At 44.2% G+C, this 19477-nt stretch overlaps 1 protein-coding gene across 7 annotated transcripts in view; it reads right to left on the bottom strand.

The window, feature by feature from the left end:
- Positions 1-9855: 9855 nt before the first annotated feature.
- The window catches only part of FRMD4A (FERM domain containing 4A), a 335840-nt gene continuing 326218 nt past the window's right edge, over positions 9856-19477 (bottom strand). For all 7 annotated transcript variants that reach the window (XM_059660122.1, XM_059660132.1, XM_059660112.1 and 4 more), the window contains one exon: positions 9856-10912. In XM_059660122.1, coding sequence (XP_059516105.1) covers positions 10810-10912 — 103 coding nt within the window. In that variant the 3' untranslated portion in view covers positions 9856-10809. The remainder of the gene's footprint in view (positions 10913-19477) is intronic.

Genomic DNA, 19477 nt, shown 5'->3' with positions numbered 1-19477 from the left:
GCGAAGTGTACTGATTCTAATTGTAGAGCTCAATGATTCTTGGTATGTGCAATTTATATCAAGATGTAAAACAAGATCTAGATATAAAACATTCATAGCAGCATCCCAAAAGTTTTCTTCATGCCCTTCCCCAGCCTGAGTCCTCCTCCTGTCAGATCAGAAAAAGTTATTAGGAAAATTTCTTAAAGTTGACATGCTAAGAATATCACATTCTTTTGTGATTGCTTTTATAGAGCAACATGGAATCTATGGTTTTAGTAAATGAGGCATTCAATGTAAAATAAAACTGTTAAATGAAAACATTTAAAACTGTATTGTCATTAGAGTATGCAGAGTGGGGCAACAGTAGGTTTACAATTGTTCATATGGAAAATAATACAACAATCTACACTAATAAAAGAGAAAAATGGTAATTGGCGTACGACGCTACCCTTTTCATTGGCTAATCAGGGCTATATGCAAATTAACTGCCAACTAAGATTGGCAGTTAACTGCCAACAAGATGGCGGTTAATTTGCATATGTAGGCACAATGCAGGGAGGCGAAAGGGAAAGCAGGAAGAAGCCCCCTGCCACTGACAGTGATCGGAAACCCAGGGGGGAGCTAAGAGGTGGGGGGCAGGGCAAAGGCGGCCCTGGGGCCACCTTTGCCCTGCCCCCCAGCCATGATCGGAGAATCAGGTGCCTTTTCCGCCCTGGCCAGTGATAGCAGGAAGTAGGGGTGGAGACAGCGATGGGAGCTGGGCACGGTCGAAGCTGGCAGTCCCAGGAGCTAGGGGTCCCTTGCCTGGGCCTAAAGCGAAGCCCACGATTGCGGGGCCGCTGCAGCTGCGGGTCCCCGCTGCCCGGGCCGGACGCCTAGGCCAGAGGCGTTAGGCCTGGGCAGGGGCAGAGCCTGCAACTGCGGGGAGCTGGGGGTCCCCTGCCCAGGCCTGACACCTCTGCCGGAGGCCTCAGGCCTGGTCAAGGGGCCAATCCGGTGATTGGTGATCAGAGGGTGATGAGGGTCAACTCCTCTGGCCGAGGCATCAGGCCTGGGTGGGGGGGCGGAGCTGGGGATTGGGGGGATATGATGGTCCCCTTGCCCAGGCCTGAAGCCTGGGTCGGAGGCGTCAGGCTTGGGCGGGGGGTGGAGCAAGCGATCAGAGGGCCAGAGGCCTCAGGCCTGGGCGGGGGCCAGAGCCAGTGATCAGGGGGAGATGGGGGTCCCCTGTCCAAGCCTGACACCTCTGGCGGAGGTGTCAGGCCTGGGCAAGGGGCCGATCAGGCGATCGGAGGGTGATGGGGGTCTATGCCTCTGGCCGAGGCATCAGGCCTGGGCAAGGGGCAGAGCCAGCAATCGGAGGGGTCTGGGGGTCCCCTGCCCAGGCCTGGGCTTGGGGAAGAACCAGTGATGGGGGGAAATGAGGGTCCCCTGCCCAGGCCTGACGCCTCTGTCAAAGGCGTCAGGCCTGGGCAAGGGGCCGATCCTGCGATTGGAGGGTGATGGGGGTCAACGCCTGAGGGCTCCCAGTATGTGAGAGGGGGCAAGCTGGGCTGAGGGACACTCCCCCCCCCCACACACACACCCAGTGCACGAATTTCGTGCACCGGGCCCCTAGTCCTATATAATAAAAGCATAATATGCTAAGTGTTTGGTGGTCCATTCAACCAATCAAAGCATAATATGCTAATGATATTCTAAAGCCACTCAACCACTCGCTATGATGTGCACTGACCACCAGGGGCAGACGCTCCAACTGGTAGGTTAGCTTGCTGCTGAGATCCGGCCGATCGGGACTGAGTGAGAAGGACTGGACATGCCCTGGAGCCCTCCCATGCTGGCCAATCTCCCGTGTCCCTCCCCAGCCCTGATCATGCACTGGTGGGGTCCCTCAGCCTGGCCTGTGCCCTCTTGCAATCCAGGACCCCTTAGGGGATGTCAGAGGGCTGGTTTCAGCCCGATCCCACAGACCAGGCTGAGGGACCCCAGTGATGCACGAATTCGTGCACCGGGCCTCTAGTTACTAAATAACAATACAAGAATAAACTCTGTATTTCATGTACTCAGAAATGTAAACCTACTTTTGCCCCACCCTGTATATAAAGTAATTAAAGCCATGGGTGATTGCTTTGAGAAGCTATGAAGAAGAAGGAGGAGGAGGAGGAGGAGGAGGAGGAGGAGGAGGAGGAGGAGGAGAAAGAGGAGAAAAGAAGACTTGGAGAATAGGGAGATTTAAGTAGCATATAAGTAAAGCCTGCAGTGGAAGCAAAGAAACCTGAGTATTACCAGGAATGCCTAATATGTTGAGCCACATGAGATTGGGGATCGCATCTGCCTTTCATTTCTGGCACTCCATACATTATTTCCTAAACATGGTTAAATGTTGTCAGGAGGTCAGGAAAGCTACAAATGCCTTTGGCGATGGCAACTGGGTGCTTGGGGATATGTGCCTGCAAGATGGCAGGCAGTGAATGAAGAAGTGAATGGGGCATGAGAAAGTGAAGGCAGCAACTGAAGGCTTCTCTTCCCAAACATTTGGCTGAGAAGAGAGATGTGGTCATAGTCAGAGAGAAATACATTGTTAGAATATTTTTTTATTTTAAGATGAAAAAAATGAGTATATTTATATGTTAAAGGGGAAGAATCAAAGGAGAAAGAAAAAGTGTGAAGTTAGAGAAGGGAGACTGAATGGAGCAAGACCCCTCAAAGAAGCAGCAGTGGATGCCCTCCAGAGCAGGGATAGATTTGCTTTGGAAAGAGAAAATCAAGGAGGGAGAGGGACCTGGGTGCTCACAGAGACATTCCTGGTGGAGGAGAGACTTAGGAAGAGCTCATCTGGGGCCTCTATTATTCTTTATTTTAATAAGCTTCCCTATGGAAAGCTACTCTGGGAAGGAGAGGATACTGTGTAGAAAAGTATATACTTCAGAAAAGCTCAAAATACCTAACAAAAAAACCAAATAATTTATTTCCTAAAAGGTGGGTGGATTGAAAAGAAATTTGAGCAAAAACCAAGCAGCTCTACTATAAATATAACTATATAACTATAACTATAACTGTAACTGTAACTATAACTGTAAAATAAATATATAGGTCACAAAAGTAGAAGAGGAGGCTAATTATTTCTCCCAAGTAATCAAAAGGAATAGCAACAACTTTTGGAGAAGAGTAAAAAAAAAATTAAGAAGAAAATGACATGTAATTGCAAAAATATGAACATTTACAAACCTTTTAATCACATAAGGTGGAAAAAAATGACCAGAGGTAGTGTTCTCCTTTATTAGAAGGATAGCAGGAGGGAAAAGGCACGTCAAAAATCAGGGAAGCAGAGATTATGAATAGTCAATAGTTTAAAAGGTAGAGTAAGTTTGGTGAGAAGAATGAGTAATATATTAGAATGTGAAGACCAGAATGGAATGGGAGAGGATTCAATGAAGTTCGGTTTCAATAAACAGCATCCAGTTAAATCCTTAGGGCCTGGTGACTGCATTCCATGGTAACAGTAATATTGTCTAAAGTCCCGGGGATATCATCAGATAGCATTCTGGATGACTCATGTAGGCTTGAGACAGTGCTTAAGAATAAGGCACCAGATAGTGCCTGTATTTAACAATAGACACACAAATAGGATGCATGGCCTTGAAAATTAAATAATTTCAAACTTGCTAAGTGAAAAAAAATACTTGAAAGAATTATTAGGAAAATAGATGTTAAAATATTTTGTTTGAGGAGAACATTGGAGAGAAGTAAGAAAAAACCTTCTCTTGTAACAGTAGCAAGTCTGGGAGAGCTAATAGGAGTAATGTGAATGGAATTAACCAAGAGTTTGATTTTGTGATGGAAACAGACTTTGCATTTGCTACCGATGGCTGAATCCTCTGGGAGGATTTTATGATCAGTGTTTTCCATGGTCTGGTGTAAACTCATTCACTCATTCATTCATTCATTCATTCAATACCCATTGGCTTGTCCTTCAGCAGTAGATTGTAGAGATCTCTCCTTGATTTAGAGCTGTTTAGTTTGACTAGGGACTTGGGATTGCTAGTTGGCTCACCAGCCAAGGTTCAGAGGTGAAGGCTAGTCTGTTGGGCCGCAGGTGCTGGTGGTGCAGCTGATCTCTCCGGGCTCTCCTGTGCCTCCCATGCTCTGCTTGGTGACCACGAGGCTCTGCAGGCCACACATTTCCTTTCTGGCTGGCTTTTCGTTAGGTGGTCCCACCAATAGTAAGCACACGACAGACAGGAACTAGGGAAGCAAGAAGGGATTTGCTCCTCTGGTTAGCTTCTCATCCCTAACAGTGATGGCACAGCCTGTATGACTTCATCGTGCAACTCAGAGGTCAGAGCACTGTCAGCTGGTGCCCCCACTTTGGAGGTTTGAACCCGGCTCTGAGGGGTCCCGCCAAGGTCCCAGGGCACAGGTGCCGGTAGAGCAGCATCCACGCCTCAGGTCTGACTCCCAGGTCCACAGGCTGCACCTACCAGCTTCTCTCTTCTAACCATCCCTTACCTTTGCTTTCCATCCCTAAGGACGGTCGCTGCTTCCTGTGCTCATCATCTCTGTGAGGTCTCAGCATCCCCCTTTTGCTCGGTCACATCTTCGCTATCTGGTTAACAATTGTTTTTATCAAATCTCTGTCAATTGGTGCAGGTTTGGTCCCCTGATACAACAGGCAGCCATAACTGTAGCTCCTGCACACAGGGAATGAGACCCAGGTGCGTGTCCAGCAACCCCAAGCTCAGGTGACATTCACTAACCCCTTCAGCCTGACATAGGAACTTTTCCATGTGATGATTATCAGATTGCGTGGTTCACTCACATGGGGATGGGAAGGTTATGGGAAAATGAGTATTTACCTCCTCCTGGTCACAAAGGCCTATCATTGCTCCCTTGCTCCTTCATTCTTCTGTTCCTGGGCCTCTTCAAGGCATCCTATTTATTCCTCTGTTTTCTGCTTGATTCCTGGTTGCACTTTCTCTCTAGTCCATCTAGAAGCCATTGTCATCATTTCAGTCACCCTCTCACCAGGACCTTCTACTCACTTACCCTTTTGTCCTCCTGCCATGCCACACAGAAGAACCTAAGCCTGTGCCATTCCATCGGTCTCCTCCCAGTCCATAGCTAGTAAGTGCCAGGAGTGAATTCACAGCCACTGAGTGTCCAGTGGCAGCTGGGCCCTAAGTGATGCCTGGAGGACGTCCTCCATCTTCATTTCCTCTTGGGCTATTTTATATTCTAATCTCTGTTACTCTGCTGCATGCTGACCATACCCTGCTATCTATTGACCCTCTCACTGGGAGGGAGGCCTCTCCTATCTTTTCTCACACCAGGTTGAATATGGAGCAAGCCCAAGGTCTCTTTCCACCTCCACACCTGCCAGCAGCTTTTCTTACCTGACTTGAAAACATTTTCCTCTTCGTGAGAGGCTAAATCTTCCACGATCCCTTATTTCTTATCACTTTCTATAATTTACTTTTTCTTTCCTCCTCCCTCCACCCCCAAATATAATATAGGTCTCTTAAATGCAATGAATGACTTCAACTGGGGCCTGATGCCTGCTTGCTAGCCCTCATCTGTGGTTTTCTGACACTGCTCTTTTTAAAGAGAATTTTATGTCTGAGTTTTTTTTTTTCTTAAACTGGTTTTGAGGAAGAGAGGAATGAAAGGTCTGGCTATTTCTAATGCTTTTACTGGAGTTTGGTGTTTCTTTTGTATTTTCTAATAACCAAATTGCCTTGTTGGCACTGTGTAAGGAGGGAGTGTGTGTGTGTGTGTGTGTGTGTGTGTGTGTGTGTGTGTGTGTGTGGTGAAAGGCAGGAAGGAGTGAAGAAGAAATGAAAAAGTCCCACCTTCCCATGTGCAAGGTGCTTTTGTGTGATAGAAATTAATGAGTGGCTATGAGATTTATTTCCTGAGCTGTGGCGTGTTTACATGCACAAGACTTGTGGAAGACCCCTGTTTATTTGCAATTAGTGTAGATTATCTTGAGCTACAGGGGCCCTGGTTGCTTTCCTGAGGAAAGCTTTAGGAAGTATAAAATGCTGTCTTAGTGGGCTCACTTCCAGACATGTTTTGCATTTTCAGTGGATTGCTCTCTATCTCTTTTTAAATCCTCATCCATAGAGTGAGGATATTTTTTTCCATTGATTTTTAGAGAGTAGAAAGGAGAGGCGAGAGGGAGAGAAACATCCACATGAGAGAGACACATCGAGTGGTTGCCTCCTGCTCGCACCCTGACTGGGGCTGGGGGTTGAACCTGCGACCGAGGTACGTGCCCTTGACCAGGAATTGAACCCATGACCCTTTGGTCTGTGGGCTGAAGCTCTAACCACTGAGAAACCGGCCGGGGTGACTGCTCTCATTTTTGGCAGGGTTTGCTGTGGTGGCAAATGCTTCAGCAAGGGTTTTCCATCTGGGGAGGACTTTCCATCCAGGGATGTTCTTGGCCGCCAGATTCTAGTTTCCTGCTAAAGAAGGGATGCATGTTGGCCTGGACTAGGGGGAAGGGACTCAATAGCAGCAAATTCCTTTCTGAAGTCAGCCAGTTACCTTTATGCCCTTGAACATGGAGCTCTTTGGACCTGCAGGCCCAGTAGGCTATTGCTTTGGTGATATGACCCAGAGGGTAGGGACAGTTTGCGCTGTGGTGTGAGCACAGCGGTGAACAGCAGTGGTGGTAAAAAGCCTGAGCATCCTGCCTGTCTCCCTGATTGGCCCTATGCATCCCACACGGAACCAGGGACCACTGGAGACTGACAAGGGCTGACCTCCAGAGCCCAGGGTCCTACAGCGTCTCTCCCACCAGGGCTGCTCTGTGGGGACAGTGCCCAGGCCTAGCACATGCTGCACATGGGTCACTATAATGAACAGTGATACAAACACTAACCTAGCATCATGACAAAGTCTGATCTCTAATCTCATATCCTCTTATGAAGGGACAATACATAATTGGGAATATATCATCTCTAAGTAACAAAAGGAAAATAAAAATAGAATAAGAATTAGCCTCTAGTAAGTGAACTGAGCTTGCCTACAACATCTAACAAGACAAAATAGCATCTGTACAATAGATGAGTGGATAAAAAAGAAGCTGTGGTACATACATACAATGAAATAGTACTCTGCCATAAAAAAGAATGAGATCTGATGAGAGAATGGATGGACCTAGAGGGTATTACGCTAAGTAAAATAACTCAAAGACAAATACCATATGATTTCACTTATATGTGGAATCTAAAGAACAAAATAAATGAATAGACAAAATAGAAACAGACACACCGATACAGAGAGCAGACTGATGGATGCCAGAGGGGAGGACCGTTGAGGGGATAGGTAAAAAAGGAGAAGGGATTAAGTACAGATTGGTAGTTACAAAACAGTCATGGGGATATGAAGTACAGCACAGGGGATATAGTCAACAATATTGTAATAACTACATATGGTGCCAGGTGGGTACTGGGAATATCGGGGAAACACTTGTAAAGTATATGATTGTCTAACTGCTGTGCCCTATAACTGAAACTAATACAAAATAATGGTAAATGCAAACTGTACTTAAAAATAAAATTTAAAAAATTTAATAAAAAGAATAGCGTCTGCAAGTTGACTTTTAAAAATGAGCCTGGTGAGGATACCAGCACCGGAGTTACAGATTTCCAGAGCATCTTAAGCATTTGTCATCTAGAAACAAACAGATCGCCAAGCAGCAACTGAGATCTCTTCATTTTGAAAATGCTTTAATAAGTGTCAACCACACTGTTTTTGCAAAATGTAAAGGTACTATACAAATTCTTAATACAAAAAGAATAAATTAAAAGCAGATTTCTTTTTAATTCTGCAACTTTGTCTACAACATACATCTTTTTCATTGATTACAGTTGAACAGAATCCAGTAAAATCGTTTTACATGCTCTACAGTCAGTTTCAGGAGCAACCTAATCCTTTTCTCCCCCATTATTAAACTAGAGTCCATTTTACACAACTTGTAATAAACTATTGACATTGTGTATGAAAAACTTTACACCTAGTTAACTAAGCAGTAACTGGTCATCTGATAGCACCTGGATCGGGTTTGCTATGTTTAGAACTAAACTAATACTGAATGAAAACAAATTGGAATTTTAACTTCTCCAACAGTCACCTCCATATAATAAAATAAAAAATTCACCTGGCTAGCAACAGTCTGATATAGGTGTTTTCACCAGTCTTCTGGCTAAACAGGTAGTTTCTTATACATGTCTACAGTATCCAATGGGGCTTTATATCAGACCAGGCTTTATGGTCCATCTTTTGTTTTAAAGAAATAGGGATCTATAAAGAGCTTGCAAGTGCTTGTGTACAGTAACTCCATTGTTTCCCACCACATTGATCATTCATTAATCATGTCAGTCTCAAAGGACTAATACTTTATGTACACTTCGTAGTAATTGAACGCAGCTAAACAGTAAAACCTGTTTTACTTAATCTCTGTCTTTACTACCAGACTATTGTGATGTTGGTCTGAATTACAATCCCTCTCCTGCTCCATTTCTTTCTGCCCCCAGAATCCAGAACCCAGGTGTTTAGAAAGAATTTTCATCTCTCATTCCCTGTAACCCAACTGGGCTAAAAGCTTGACCCGATTGACTTCAGACTTGATGCTCCATTACTGTACATGTTATAGACCCTTGTCACCTTTTCTATTTCCCTTTTGACTGACTGCTCCTGTTGTACATAGTCCAGTTTGATTATTCATGAATCAGTTTTGGGAGAAAGAAAAATGGCCCGATGTATAATGTTTCCAAGTGGGGAGGGAAAAAATCTGCTCTTTGTAGCTTTGACCATCAGAATAAGGGCAACGAAAATATACCCCCCCATAAATCCCCAGAATCATTTCAACATTATAACCAGTTTTATGTATCCTACAGGGTTTACCCCTAAAGTGTTCTGTGAATAGTAATCCCTTTTACAAGCTGCTATCACCAACCTAGCCGTGCACAGGCCTCGCAGACCAGGCCCTGAATCATCCGGATGGCCCAGCGGCTGTGAATTCACATGCTTTGCCCACTGCAGCAGAGGGTGCACCAGGTTATTTTGTTTCATGTCCATCCATACCCTCCTGGTCTGGTGGAGTCTATCGTTATTCTTGGATTACATATACATAAAGAACAAAGATTTTTCTTTTTTGCTAAAGCCAACTTCAGTCCTGTTCTCCCACAAAACTACTCCCACCCTGGCTCCTGTCTCTGGCTGCCCCAATGCCTTTCTGGTAAGTCATTACAAGTGAGGAAAAAATATCCCCCCACCCCCCCGACTTGTGCCAATAAGCACAGCATACCACCTCTGTGGAGACCGTGTTTGTGCCATTTTGAATACCCAACTAAGAGTGTGCACTTGTTATTATTATAAAAGTAGTTTTGAGGCCTTTGAAGATTGATGGCTTTCCAGTTGTGTTTTAAGCATAGCTCAAAACACATGTAAACGTGCAGCTCCCACACCGTTTTTTGCTCTTCTTTCTTCTTTTGGTACCTGCAGACAAATGTGCTACATCAGGTGGCACATCAGGAGAGCATTTAAAATGTTAGATTTCCCCATATGCCAGTTGGAGGCATGTGGGCCCCCTGGGAGCTGATATTTTTTTCAACCCTGCTCTGCCTTAGTAGACACATGAGTAAAATCTTTCTACCTAAGGACATAGTTGGGTTTTTGAATAAGAGACACATTGGTAACTGAAGTTGGAGCTGAGCTCTTTGTCACACAAGTGCTAACAAACATAAAATGAGCCACAACAGTTAAACACTTGAATGAATTGCAATGTGCTTTTCCCTTGGTTTCCCGTAAAAAATATAATGAAACACCTTGTGCAAAACAAAACAAAACAAAAAAAAAAACAGGATCATTTTACTGGTTGTTTTAATGAGAGAGAACCTCTTTTGGCATCATCACCTTATGTTTCCTACAAATCCCAAAAGGAAAGCAGCTGTGTCCTGGGCTTGGGCACCGACCAGGGCTGATAGCACACTCCGCTGCTCCCCACAGGTCTGTCCTCAGCGTCCAGACTCACGGAGATCCGACTTTCGCGTCACATCACTGAGTTTTCCAGGCTCTCCCGAGAGAGAAGGTGGACATTAGGGAGAGGCATAAAGAGGGGAAACAGTTTACAAATGGTTGACTTGGACTTGGGTGTTGTAGCAGTTTAGAATTTGAAAGAGATTTTGTTACACAAAGAATGTCTTCCTCTTGGCCCCTCTCATTTTTTGTGTTTTAATTTTTTAAATCTTTGGCAGCATAGAACTGATTGTGATCCTCTGATACATCTCTGATGTGTTGAGCGTCCTGTTTCATTCCTCCCCGCTCCCCCAAGAGCCACTGCCCAAGGAATATTTCAGGTGTTAAGAACCTTCCCACCAGGCAGCCTGTTCCTGAAGTGCCTGGCTGGTGCCTCCTGGCGGCAGGCTGGCCACAGCTTAGCAGACTTTCTGGGCCACCGGCAGTATCTCCTTCCCTGTCCTCTGTAACACTTGTCCACAGGAATTCGAGGCCAGCCAGCTTCCCTGATGGTTCCTGGCCTGGGGGCTGTCATGGCAGGGGGAAGCCATCAAGGTACCATTAAGGACAGGTGCCTGGCTCTCTGTAGGCAAGAGAGCCAGGGGACACACAGTGGGACCGGAACCTTCCATAATGTCTCCTCAGTCAGGTTTTTGAGTTGTGGGGGGACGCGGAGACAGGAGGAAAAAGTGCTGAGGGCCAAAGCTGGTGAAGGGTGACGGTGTGTCTGGGTAAGGCAAATGAGAGGCAGTGAGGTGATCTCAGAATGGCGTTGAGGCGGTCAGATTGAGGCCGGCTGGTTCACACGAGGGTCCCCGGCTTGGCTTTCTCCTGGCCGTACCACTGGACGTCAGCTAGTTCTGGATACAGGGGGGAATCCAGGAAACAGCTGTCACTGTAGCTCCTGCAGGGAATCCAAAGAGAGCGTGACGGTGAGTGGGGAGTGGCGTTTACCAGCCTGCCTTCACAAGCGCATGCTGATTTTGTAGGGTTTCATACTGAGCAGTAGTCTGCCCTGTCCACAAGGAGCTAGGCCTGACGCAGTGCTGAGTAGACATAAAGGGGACCTAACATTCGACATCTGTGAAGGAGGATAGAGGAGCTAACGCTGACTTATGCAGTTGGCCTGCATGCTGGAGTCACCCTGGAAATCTCAAAAACCTCAGTTCTGGGCTTCACCCCAGAGGTGCTGGTTTAATTGGTCTGCAGTGCACTGGGTTTGCTAGGTATGGGGGCTTTCAGAGACCCCACGTGATCCCCCTGTGCAGCAAGGCGAGACCCCTGCGGCTGGGTTTCTCAGGTTTCCTTTCCCACAGAACAGCTGCTTTGGGTAGTCCTCCCTGGGCCCCAAGGGCTAACCAGATTTTATTGTCCTAGGAGAGCATTTAAAATGTTAGATTTCCCCATAGTGAAACTGGAGTCATATTTTAAACTGAGTTTTTAAAAATGTTGAACCATGCTTACTATTTCAAATAACATGTTTTGTGATTAGAAAAAAGGTATATTGAAAATATCTAAGAAAGTATATAGAAAACAAGAGACTTTTAAAAAGTCTTTCAGGTAGGCAGCACTATGTAGGTTGAGTAGAATGAATTTTTACATATCAAGAAGCGATCACAGAGCTACGTCTACGTATGTTGAAGCCGGTAATCACCACTAGGGATCATGTTCAGGAAAAAGAGCCCCTCTCTAGTGACCCTAAACTAGCTCTTTCAGGGTAAGATAAAGGTCAGACATCATCTGGGTGAAGGTGGGAATGAGCTGGAGTTTGCCAGTAGGCCCTGCCTTCTGGGCCACAGTCCCAGATGTTGGCGTGGCTAACCTGGTGCTCTGTCCCACAGCTGTGATGTAGCCTGGAGTGTCTTCTGTGCTCATTTTTGTGTTTTTTGCTTTTACTCATAGTGTGATTTCATTTGTGCTGAATCCTGAAGGGATGAAGCCTCTAGGCCTTTGACCACAGCCTTCAGTTTTGGAAAGAATGTTCCTGTGAAGGACATTGGGCTGTGACTGTGAGTTAGTAGGTCTGTGTTTTGTTAAGGCTGGATTTTCAAGTTTGACCTCCCAGGAGCATATGCCAGTGAGGGAGTTGGAAGATCTCTTTAGAAATACCATTGGACTTTCCATAAATGTTAGAAGATTCTCTCCTCTGCTGCTGATCTCCCCGTACCTAGTGCCAGGGTTAGGGTTGGGATGGGTGACAGGAAGAGCCCCCAATCCAATGTGGTTCAAAGAAAAGCAAGTTTAAAGAGCATCTTAAACATGGCCTCAAGAACCAGTTTATGATTGAGAATGATCAGTCATCGCCACTTTCCTGTTTGATCTGCTGATTTCTCTAGGAACAAATAGATGAAGACATTCTGGATTTTGTAAATGTTTCTCATCTGTCTTTTAAAAAAAAAAACCATGAAAGCTGGGAAATCCCAAGGCATCTATAAGTATACTGTGGGTATACTGTCTTAATGAGAGTCTTGTGCCAGGAACCCAGGTTAATGCTGTTTAAATGTGGCTTCAGAAGCAAAGTAACAAAATCTCTTAATTAGGTCCTAGCCATGGATATCTTAACTAAAGAAATGGAGCATTTGCATGGTCCATGCCTGACTCCATTACAGCCTCCCTGCAAAATTCCTCTTTGCCCTGACAAAACAGACTTGTGCCATTGTGCCTGCGAATTGAGAAAATTTTTGTGGCAAAAGGTGGTTGGACCCCATAGTGGACATTGGCTGTTCCTTGGGGTGAGTGAGGAGGCTGGCGCCCCGGTGGAGTCCCTATGTACCTTTATGTGGTCCTGGTGGCACTCTCCAGCAGGTATCACCCCATACCCTCACCCTGGGGTGAGTAAGTGACTCAGGTGGCCCAATGAAGAGTCCTCCAGCCACAGTCACTGGTTCACAGGCTGAAAGCTGCAAGGCCAAGCAGCTTTCACACCATGAAGATGTCAGTTTCCTCCTAAGAATGCAGTTACAGGAGCAGGAAGTGGACATGGAGATGGAAAGAGAACTAGCAAGTCCTGGCTCCTCCTTTGCCCCAAGTCATGAGCCATACCTCACTAGTTTATCAAAGAAGAGTTGGATCCAAGCCATATTTCTGGAAGTTGTAATAAATTAAGGTTAAAACTTTTCATTAATATTTGTGGAGAAGACACTTAAGATTTTTTATTTGCCTAAATTCCAAGTAGCCTTCCCTATCTTTTTTTCCCCCTTCTGATAAGAATTACTTCCCTTAAGTTTACATTTGAAAGGAACAGCCCAGATGAGAACTCCTGGAGAAGACCAAGTAGAACATTTATATCTCAAAGGCACTGGAAAAAGTGTTTTCTGAATCCACATCTTTTACAGTATCTGTCAGCCTTTTGAGATGAATAGGGGAGGTTTGGGGATTGGTAACAAGGATAGGTGGGCTCTGAATTGCTTTAAGTGCTGCATTTCTATTCTTGTAAAGACTAGATTTGGAGGACAAGTACAGTTTTTGATTCCTCAAGAATTGGGTTGTGACTTAAATGAATAAAGCCAAAAAGATCTCAAAAATTTACTCAGTTGAATTTTGGTGTGTTTTTTTAACAGTCTGATGGGAGTGGTGGAACCCAAAGGAGGTATCTCACAGCTTCAAGGACGAGAAACACAAGCTCTGGTCCCGTGAACCTTTTGAGTTCTCTTTTACCCCATTTGCTAGGGCCATGGGTAAGTTCCTCTGGGTCCTGAGTTCAGCTCTCTTTGTGTTGAGTTATCAGTCTAATTGGCTTCCCAGTATAGGCCTAATGGGTTAGTCTGGACTGACAAGAAGCTCTAACAGAGCACCAATCACTAGCCCTTGGTTAGTCCGCAGTTCACACTGGCTCAGGCTGCAGTTTTACTTTGGGAGCTGCTGCTGGTGCACACCTAAGGCTTTCTCTTGGCCAGTCCACAGTACCATCTCTCTGGCTACTGGCGGTTTCTGTCAATGTGCACATGGGGTAAAGGAGTAATAGTTCTATGGTTAATGGGAATCTCAGAAGCCAAAGCCGCAAAACTGATGGGCACAAGTTGAGCACTTAAAGCTGTTAGAGGGCTTCCCAACTAACTCCAAGACTCATATGAGGATAAGGTGGTCATGGAACAGGCTAGACTGACACTGGATCACCTGCCAATCTCAAGAACATGTTCAGGCATTGAGGTCTTAATTTGGCTCTGCGAGACCAATGCTTAACGAAAGAAATGGAATCTTTAAGATTCTGCCAGAAACCTTATTTTTGGCTATCTGCTTTTTCTATAAACTAGTGACTTTTGTATTATCATAATTGTCTCAAGACCAAAATTTTAAAATTAAAATTTCTGTTGTATGTTTATGTATATATATTGCAAATGGGTAATGTTTTTCTATTTCTGGGTAGCATTACCAAAATTAGTTTGTAAATAAGCTCTATTTAACTGGCTTACAGGAAAATAAGCACTTATCAAATTAAGTATTCTAAATGCTCAGAAATATAGAAACTTAACCCAGATGTTTTTCAAAGTTTATGTAATCTAGGATAAATATTTAGTAAATAAAAGCTAGTTTAAGTGTGTTGGTTCAATTAAAATAGGTATGTATTCAGAGTTACCAGCTTTACTATAATGCAGAAATACAACTTATATCCTGGTCAAATAAGTTTGGTTATCTCTGTTACACAATTTTTCAGCAAGGAAAATAACATGATTTGGTTCACTGTTTAATATCTTGAGAAATTTTCTTGATTAATCTAAACACAATTGTTAAAAACAAGTGAACAAATATGACCACGAGCTGGTCATGGTCTGTATGTTTCTCACTGGGTAGAAGCTTTTCCCTGTTGCTTTTTTTTGTAGCAAAGAAATTACTTGAAAACATCATCCCTCCCTGGGGCGCCCCTACTGCTTTGCACAGTGACCTGAGAACTCATTTTCCTGGCCAGGCAATCCAAGAACTCTGCGGAGCCCCTTCTCTGCTCCACTGAGGCTGCATTACCCATATCGCCCTCAGTCTTCAGGACTAGCAGAAAGGCTGAATGTGGCATCATTAAACCCAATTATGAAAATGTTGTGAGCCTTGGAAATTCCCTGGACCAAGGTGCTGTCACTGTTCTAGAGAATCTAAGGGTCCTTCCTTAACTTTTGAAAAACATAAGCTTGCTCCCTGTGAAATAGTAACCTGCAGACCCATACAGCTGCCTCATTCCCCATACCCTGACCATCACATTGCCCAATGTGATCTATTAAAATATTGCTAGCTCCCGATTTTCTGTTTCCAATAACATCGCTCAAAAGTTAAAGAAGCCTATGCTGAACAAGAATACAGCCTGACCTCTGATTCCTCTCATGACCTACTTCCTAGAGCAGTGGTTGCCAACCTTTCGGAACTCACAGACCACTGGTTGGTGACCGCTGTCCTAGAGAATATGTCTACTGAAAAAGACATAAACTTAAAGGACTCCCTCTTCCTTTGTTGGAAAGACCTTTCCTGGTACTGCTCACCAATTCCTGTGCAGCTAAACGTGAAGACACAGGCATTCATAGGCCCAAGGAGCAAAACCACCACATATGGCTGGCACATAACTGGCACATATCTGTCCCTATTTAAGAGTCACAGGAACTGAATGGACCAGCAAAGTCAGTGATGATCTCAAACTCAAGATCTCCACGCAGCCAGCAGCAGACAACACTGGATGTAGACAGCTATCCCAAACATGGACCAGGCCAGCAGAACTTAAAGCTTACTTCCAACACTGTTTTCCTCTACAAAAGTCACGAGGGGAGAAATTAATCAGCTATTCTACTTTACTGTTTTTTCTCCTATTTTCCCTTGATTCTTGTCCATATATAAAATGCCCTTGCCTGTATCTCCCAGGTGATTGCCAAGTGTGGTAACTTTCTAGGCTGCTGGATTTGCCACCTAAAACTTCATATCTCCCATAGTGGTAGAGACCCTGGTCATTCCTATAACCAGTTTATTTTCTATCCCTAATGCCACCATAACCAATACCCTAATTCCCTTCCTGTCAGCTACACAGTATGCTTTTGCAGCCAGGCTCCCAGCGCCTTTCTTTTCCTTTTTCTGATTATAACTGTACTTTCTCAGTTAGACACAAGTACCTATGAAACCGTAACACACTTGCAACCCCCAAGTTCTTGTGATTATCTATCTATATCATATCTGCCCCAATGATGACAAAATCTTACCAGCAGCATCCACCTTTGTAAGGAATTTAGAACAATTTTTTATTTCAGGCTAGGAGATTTATTTCCCAGATGCATCAAAACCCTAACCTACTCCTGCCTTGAATGTGCAAATGCAACAAACCATGCAGGTGAATCATTAACAATGCCATTTTAGCAGGAGTGGGTTTGTGTCCAGTAGGGATTTATCTTTGTCTGTGGTGGTTTTGCTCCTTGGGCCTATGAATGCTTGTGCCTAGATGGCTGGCACATAACTGGCAAATGTCTCTTACTTAGGGTATGTACTGCACTCCGAACTGTCTACAACCAAACTGAGACACCTCGCTAGTCAACTCCCCTGAATTATCATCAAGTTATATAGGACTTACCAGGAGGCATTCAGCATTTACTTCTTTTGGCCGATCCCTACTTGCCTGGTTAGAAGCAAGTACAAATGAGTTTATGATCAGAAACCCTTTAAACCCATGGGAACATTGCTGACTCTACCAACAAAGGCCTTAGCCGCCCAACAAAAATTCCAAGACTCTCTAGCTAAAGTTATGCTTGACAACTGGACAGCCTTAAGTACCTCTAAACTGAACAAGGACACATCTGTAGTCAACACCATTGTACTCGGATCAATACTTCTGAGAAACCTGAGGTCAAGCTCAACCTGATTTATCTTGGAATTTTGACTTATTCATCTGGTTACCAACAGGATTTGGCTCATGGGTTACATTTTGGTCTCTCTATCCTACTTCTCATTTTATTTTGTGTTTTAATTTTTGAAGTATTCAGTTGTTGTCTATATAATCTTTGTAAAAAGTAGAAAACTTGATAGATTTGCCCAGCGTTTGAAACTGATATCTAACACCTTACCCTAGACAAAATCTCTCTGCCTTGACCTCCACTTTGATCCACTATGAGAAGTTGCTCAAATGTGGTCTTTTAGCTGCTACCAACCCTGAAAGCTTCTCTCACCCTGAGGAAGATGTCTAGTCATGGCATGGTAAAGGAAAATATACAAAATGGATGAAGTCCATGCAGAAGAAACACCTAGCAATATATGAGTGATCAATACCCCCTAATAGGGACTTGATCAAAAAGTGGAAATGTAGACCCAAACTAAAATGGAGTCACTTATGTTATGGAAAAAAATGAAGATAGTCCACACAGGCTCATACAGGAAACTTAATCTAATCTTAGAGGAATTTATAGCCCTTCTCAAATCAGCAGAAGACACCAGCCAATCTCCAACCACCAAATCTATTCATGCCCATGTCTGGTCTTCCTTGTTACCCTGACTCAGCTAGCCTGGCCCAAATTTACAGTTTGGTTGTTGACATTTCTTGTTGTTCCAATGAGGCTACTGAAATCCACTTGCCATTTCCCTCTTCTATGGTACTAGACACCTGAGGATGATCCTCTTCTGCACCGAGGGACCTGTTCTCCATCTAACAATGTCTTTGATCAAGAAAAAGGTACAAGAGGAAGAAAGAAAGCAACACCTAAGTAATATGGTTCATCAGTGATACTTTCTGCAAAATATCTTGATCAAGAGGGGAAATGTGAGAGCATTTCCATCTAAAATGGAACTGGAGGATAGGAAATGGAGAATGTCACACATGTGCCTTCAGAAAAACAGGGCTTAAGAGCTGAGATACCAATTTCCTATAAATGCCTGATGAACAGATGACAGAGACTTATCTCCCAACGACTGAATATCCACCAAGAATCTCTAACCTGGAGCCAATAAACTTACTGTTTAGACTCTGGCTGGACTCCACCTTGCCCATAAATACAGCCTGCCCCAAACCCTCAATGGACTCACCTGTAGCTGAATATATCATGCATTTCCAGAATTGCAATTCCTTTGCTATTCCTGAATAAACACAATTTCTGATCATTTGAGCTTGCCTCAATTTGCCTCCTTATATAGAATGACAGCCATTACGGGCAGTGTTACAATTAGACTAGAGCATTCACTTAAAATGTGTACTTGAAAGCCAGGGCTCCCGAATAAAACAGAATGGGGTGCCTATTTTAACTGGCATGCTAAAACCTCCAAGAGGTTCCAAGATTCCAAAATAACTTCATTTAATGATTCACTGCAAAAGGCTAATAAAAAATTAAACACACAGTGGCACCTACAACAAAAGACTATAGGACTGACATGATTCCTACTACTCCCCTCCATCCTCCTTTACCTGAGTCCTCTCAGTCCTCTCTCTGAACCGCCTTCCCACTATGAAGAGACTGCAAGACCTGAACAAAAGTCTGCCAAGTCAGTGGCCTTACAGATGCCCCTATACAGGCCACTCCCAAGGTTGATGAGGCTCTTAGGGATTTTCCAATAAACTGCTACCAGTTATTCCCTTAAAACAGCTGAGGAAAAACTAAAATTAAATCAGTGGAAAACCTTGCCAAATTCCTGGTAGATACCAAGGTTACATTCTCTTCTTTAAACCCCACTTGCTCTGGAACCTGCAGAGTGGGTCCTGGGAAAACCGGCAGTAGCTGGTGAAGGATGAGAATCCTTCCTAGAGTTGGCTTTCCTGCATCTCTGTCTATAATGCCAGGTCTATCAGTCAACATGGTTCGTGCCACACTGAAACATTTACTGTGAGGGAGAATGTTCTTCTAGAAATTATGAAATGTAATTATAAGTTTTCCAATACACAGAATGCTAGTATAGCAAACAGTTCACAATTGCTTACTTCTTAGTGTTCACTAGGAATTAAGGATTCTAAGGGTTAGAATTCTAATCAGTGCATCCTAGAAATTGTATGACATTCCTAGAAATCTTATATATCCTGGTATTAAGAGTCATAATTCCACTTATTATCTTAAGATGTTGTATATCACAGAAATAACCAAATTTCCCTGTCAATTCCATTACAATGAGCTCTTGTCAGATCTTTAGCAATGGGCGTACCAGGAACTCTTGACCACTGGCACAGTGGGCAAATCAGGAGGTGCCGAATCATGGGTGCATACTTCACACCTGAGGAAGGCTCCACCTGACTTCTGGCCCTGTGCAAAAGCTGGAGACCTCACCATCAAACTGACTAGGAAAAAGGTAGCCAACATCAGAGTAGACCACTTCCCCCCTCCCAAGATGTCAGGTCAAGAATGGTTCTTTCCATTCCTCCTTCCATCTCTGACCATTTTTTCCTGCTTCTTACACATGAGGGTCTTCATGACTCTTTTGTCTACTTGTATCTTGCTCAGGCCTGGAAAGCTATTGTTCATGTATCTCAGACCACTGCAAAAGTTGGTAATTTAGCCTCCAAACAACTGCTGGATTTGCCGCGATGCTAGTG

The sequence above is a fragment of the Myotis daubentonii genome, chromosome 1 (genome assembly GCF_963259705.1).
Source record: "Myotis daubentonii chromosome 1, mMyoDau2.1, whole genome shotgun sequence".
Taxonomy (NCBI): domain Eukaryota; kingdom Metazoa; phylum Chordata; class Mammalia; order Chiroptera; family Vespertilionidae; genus Myotis; species Myotis daubentonii.
Note: the sequence above shows the minus strand (reverse complement) of the source record. Positions and strands in the feature narration are given on the sequence as shown.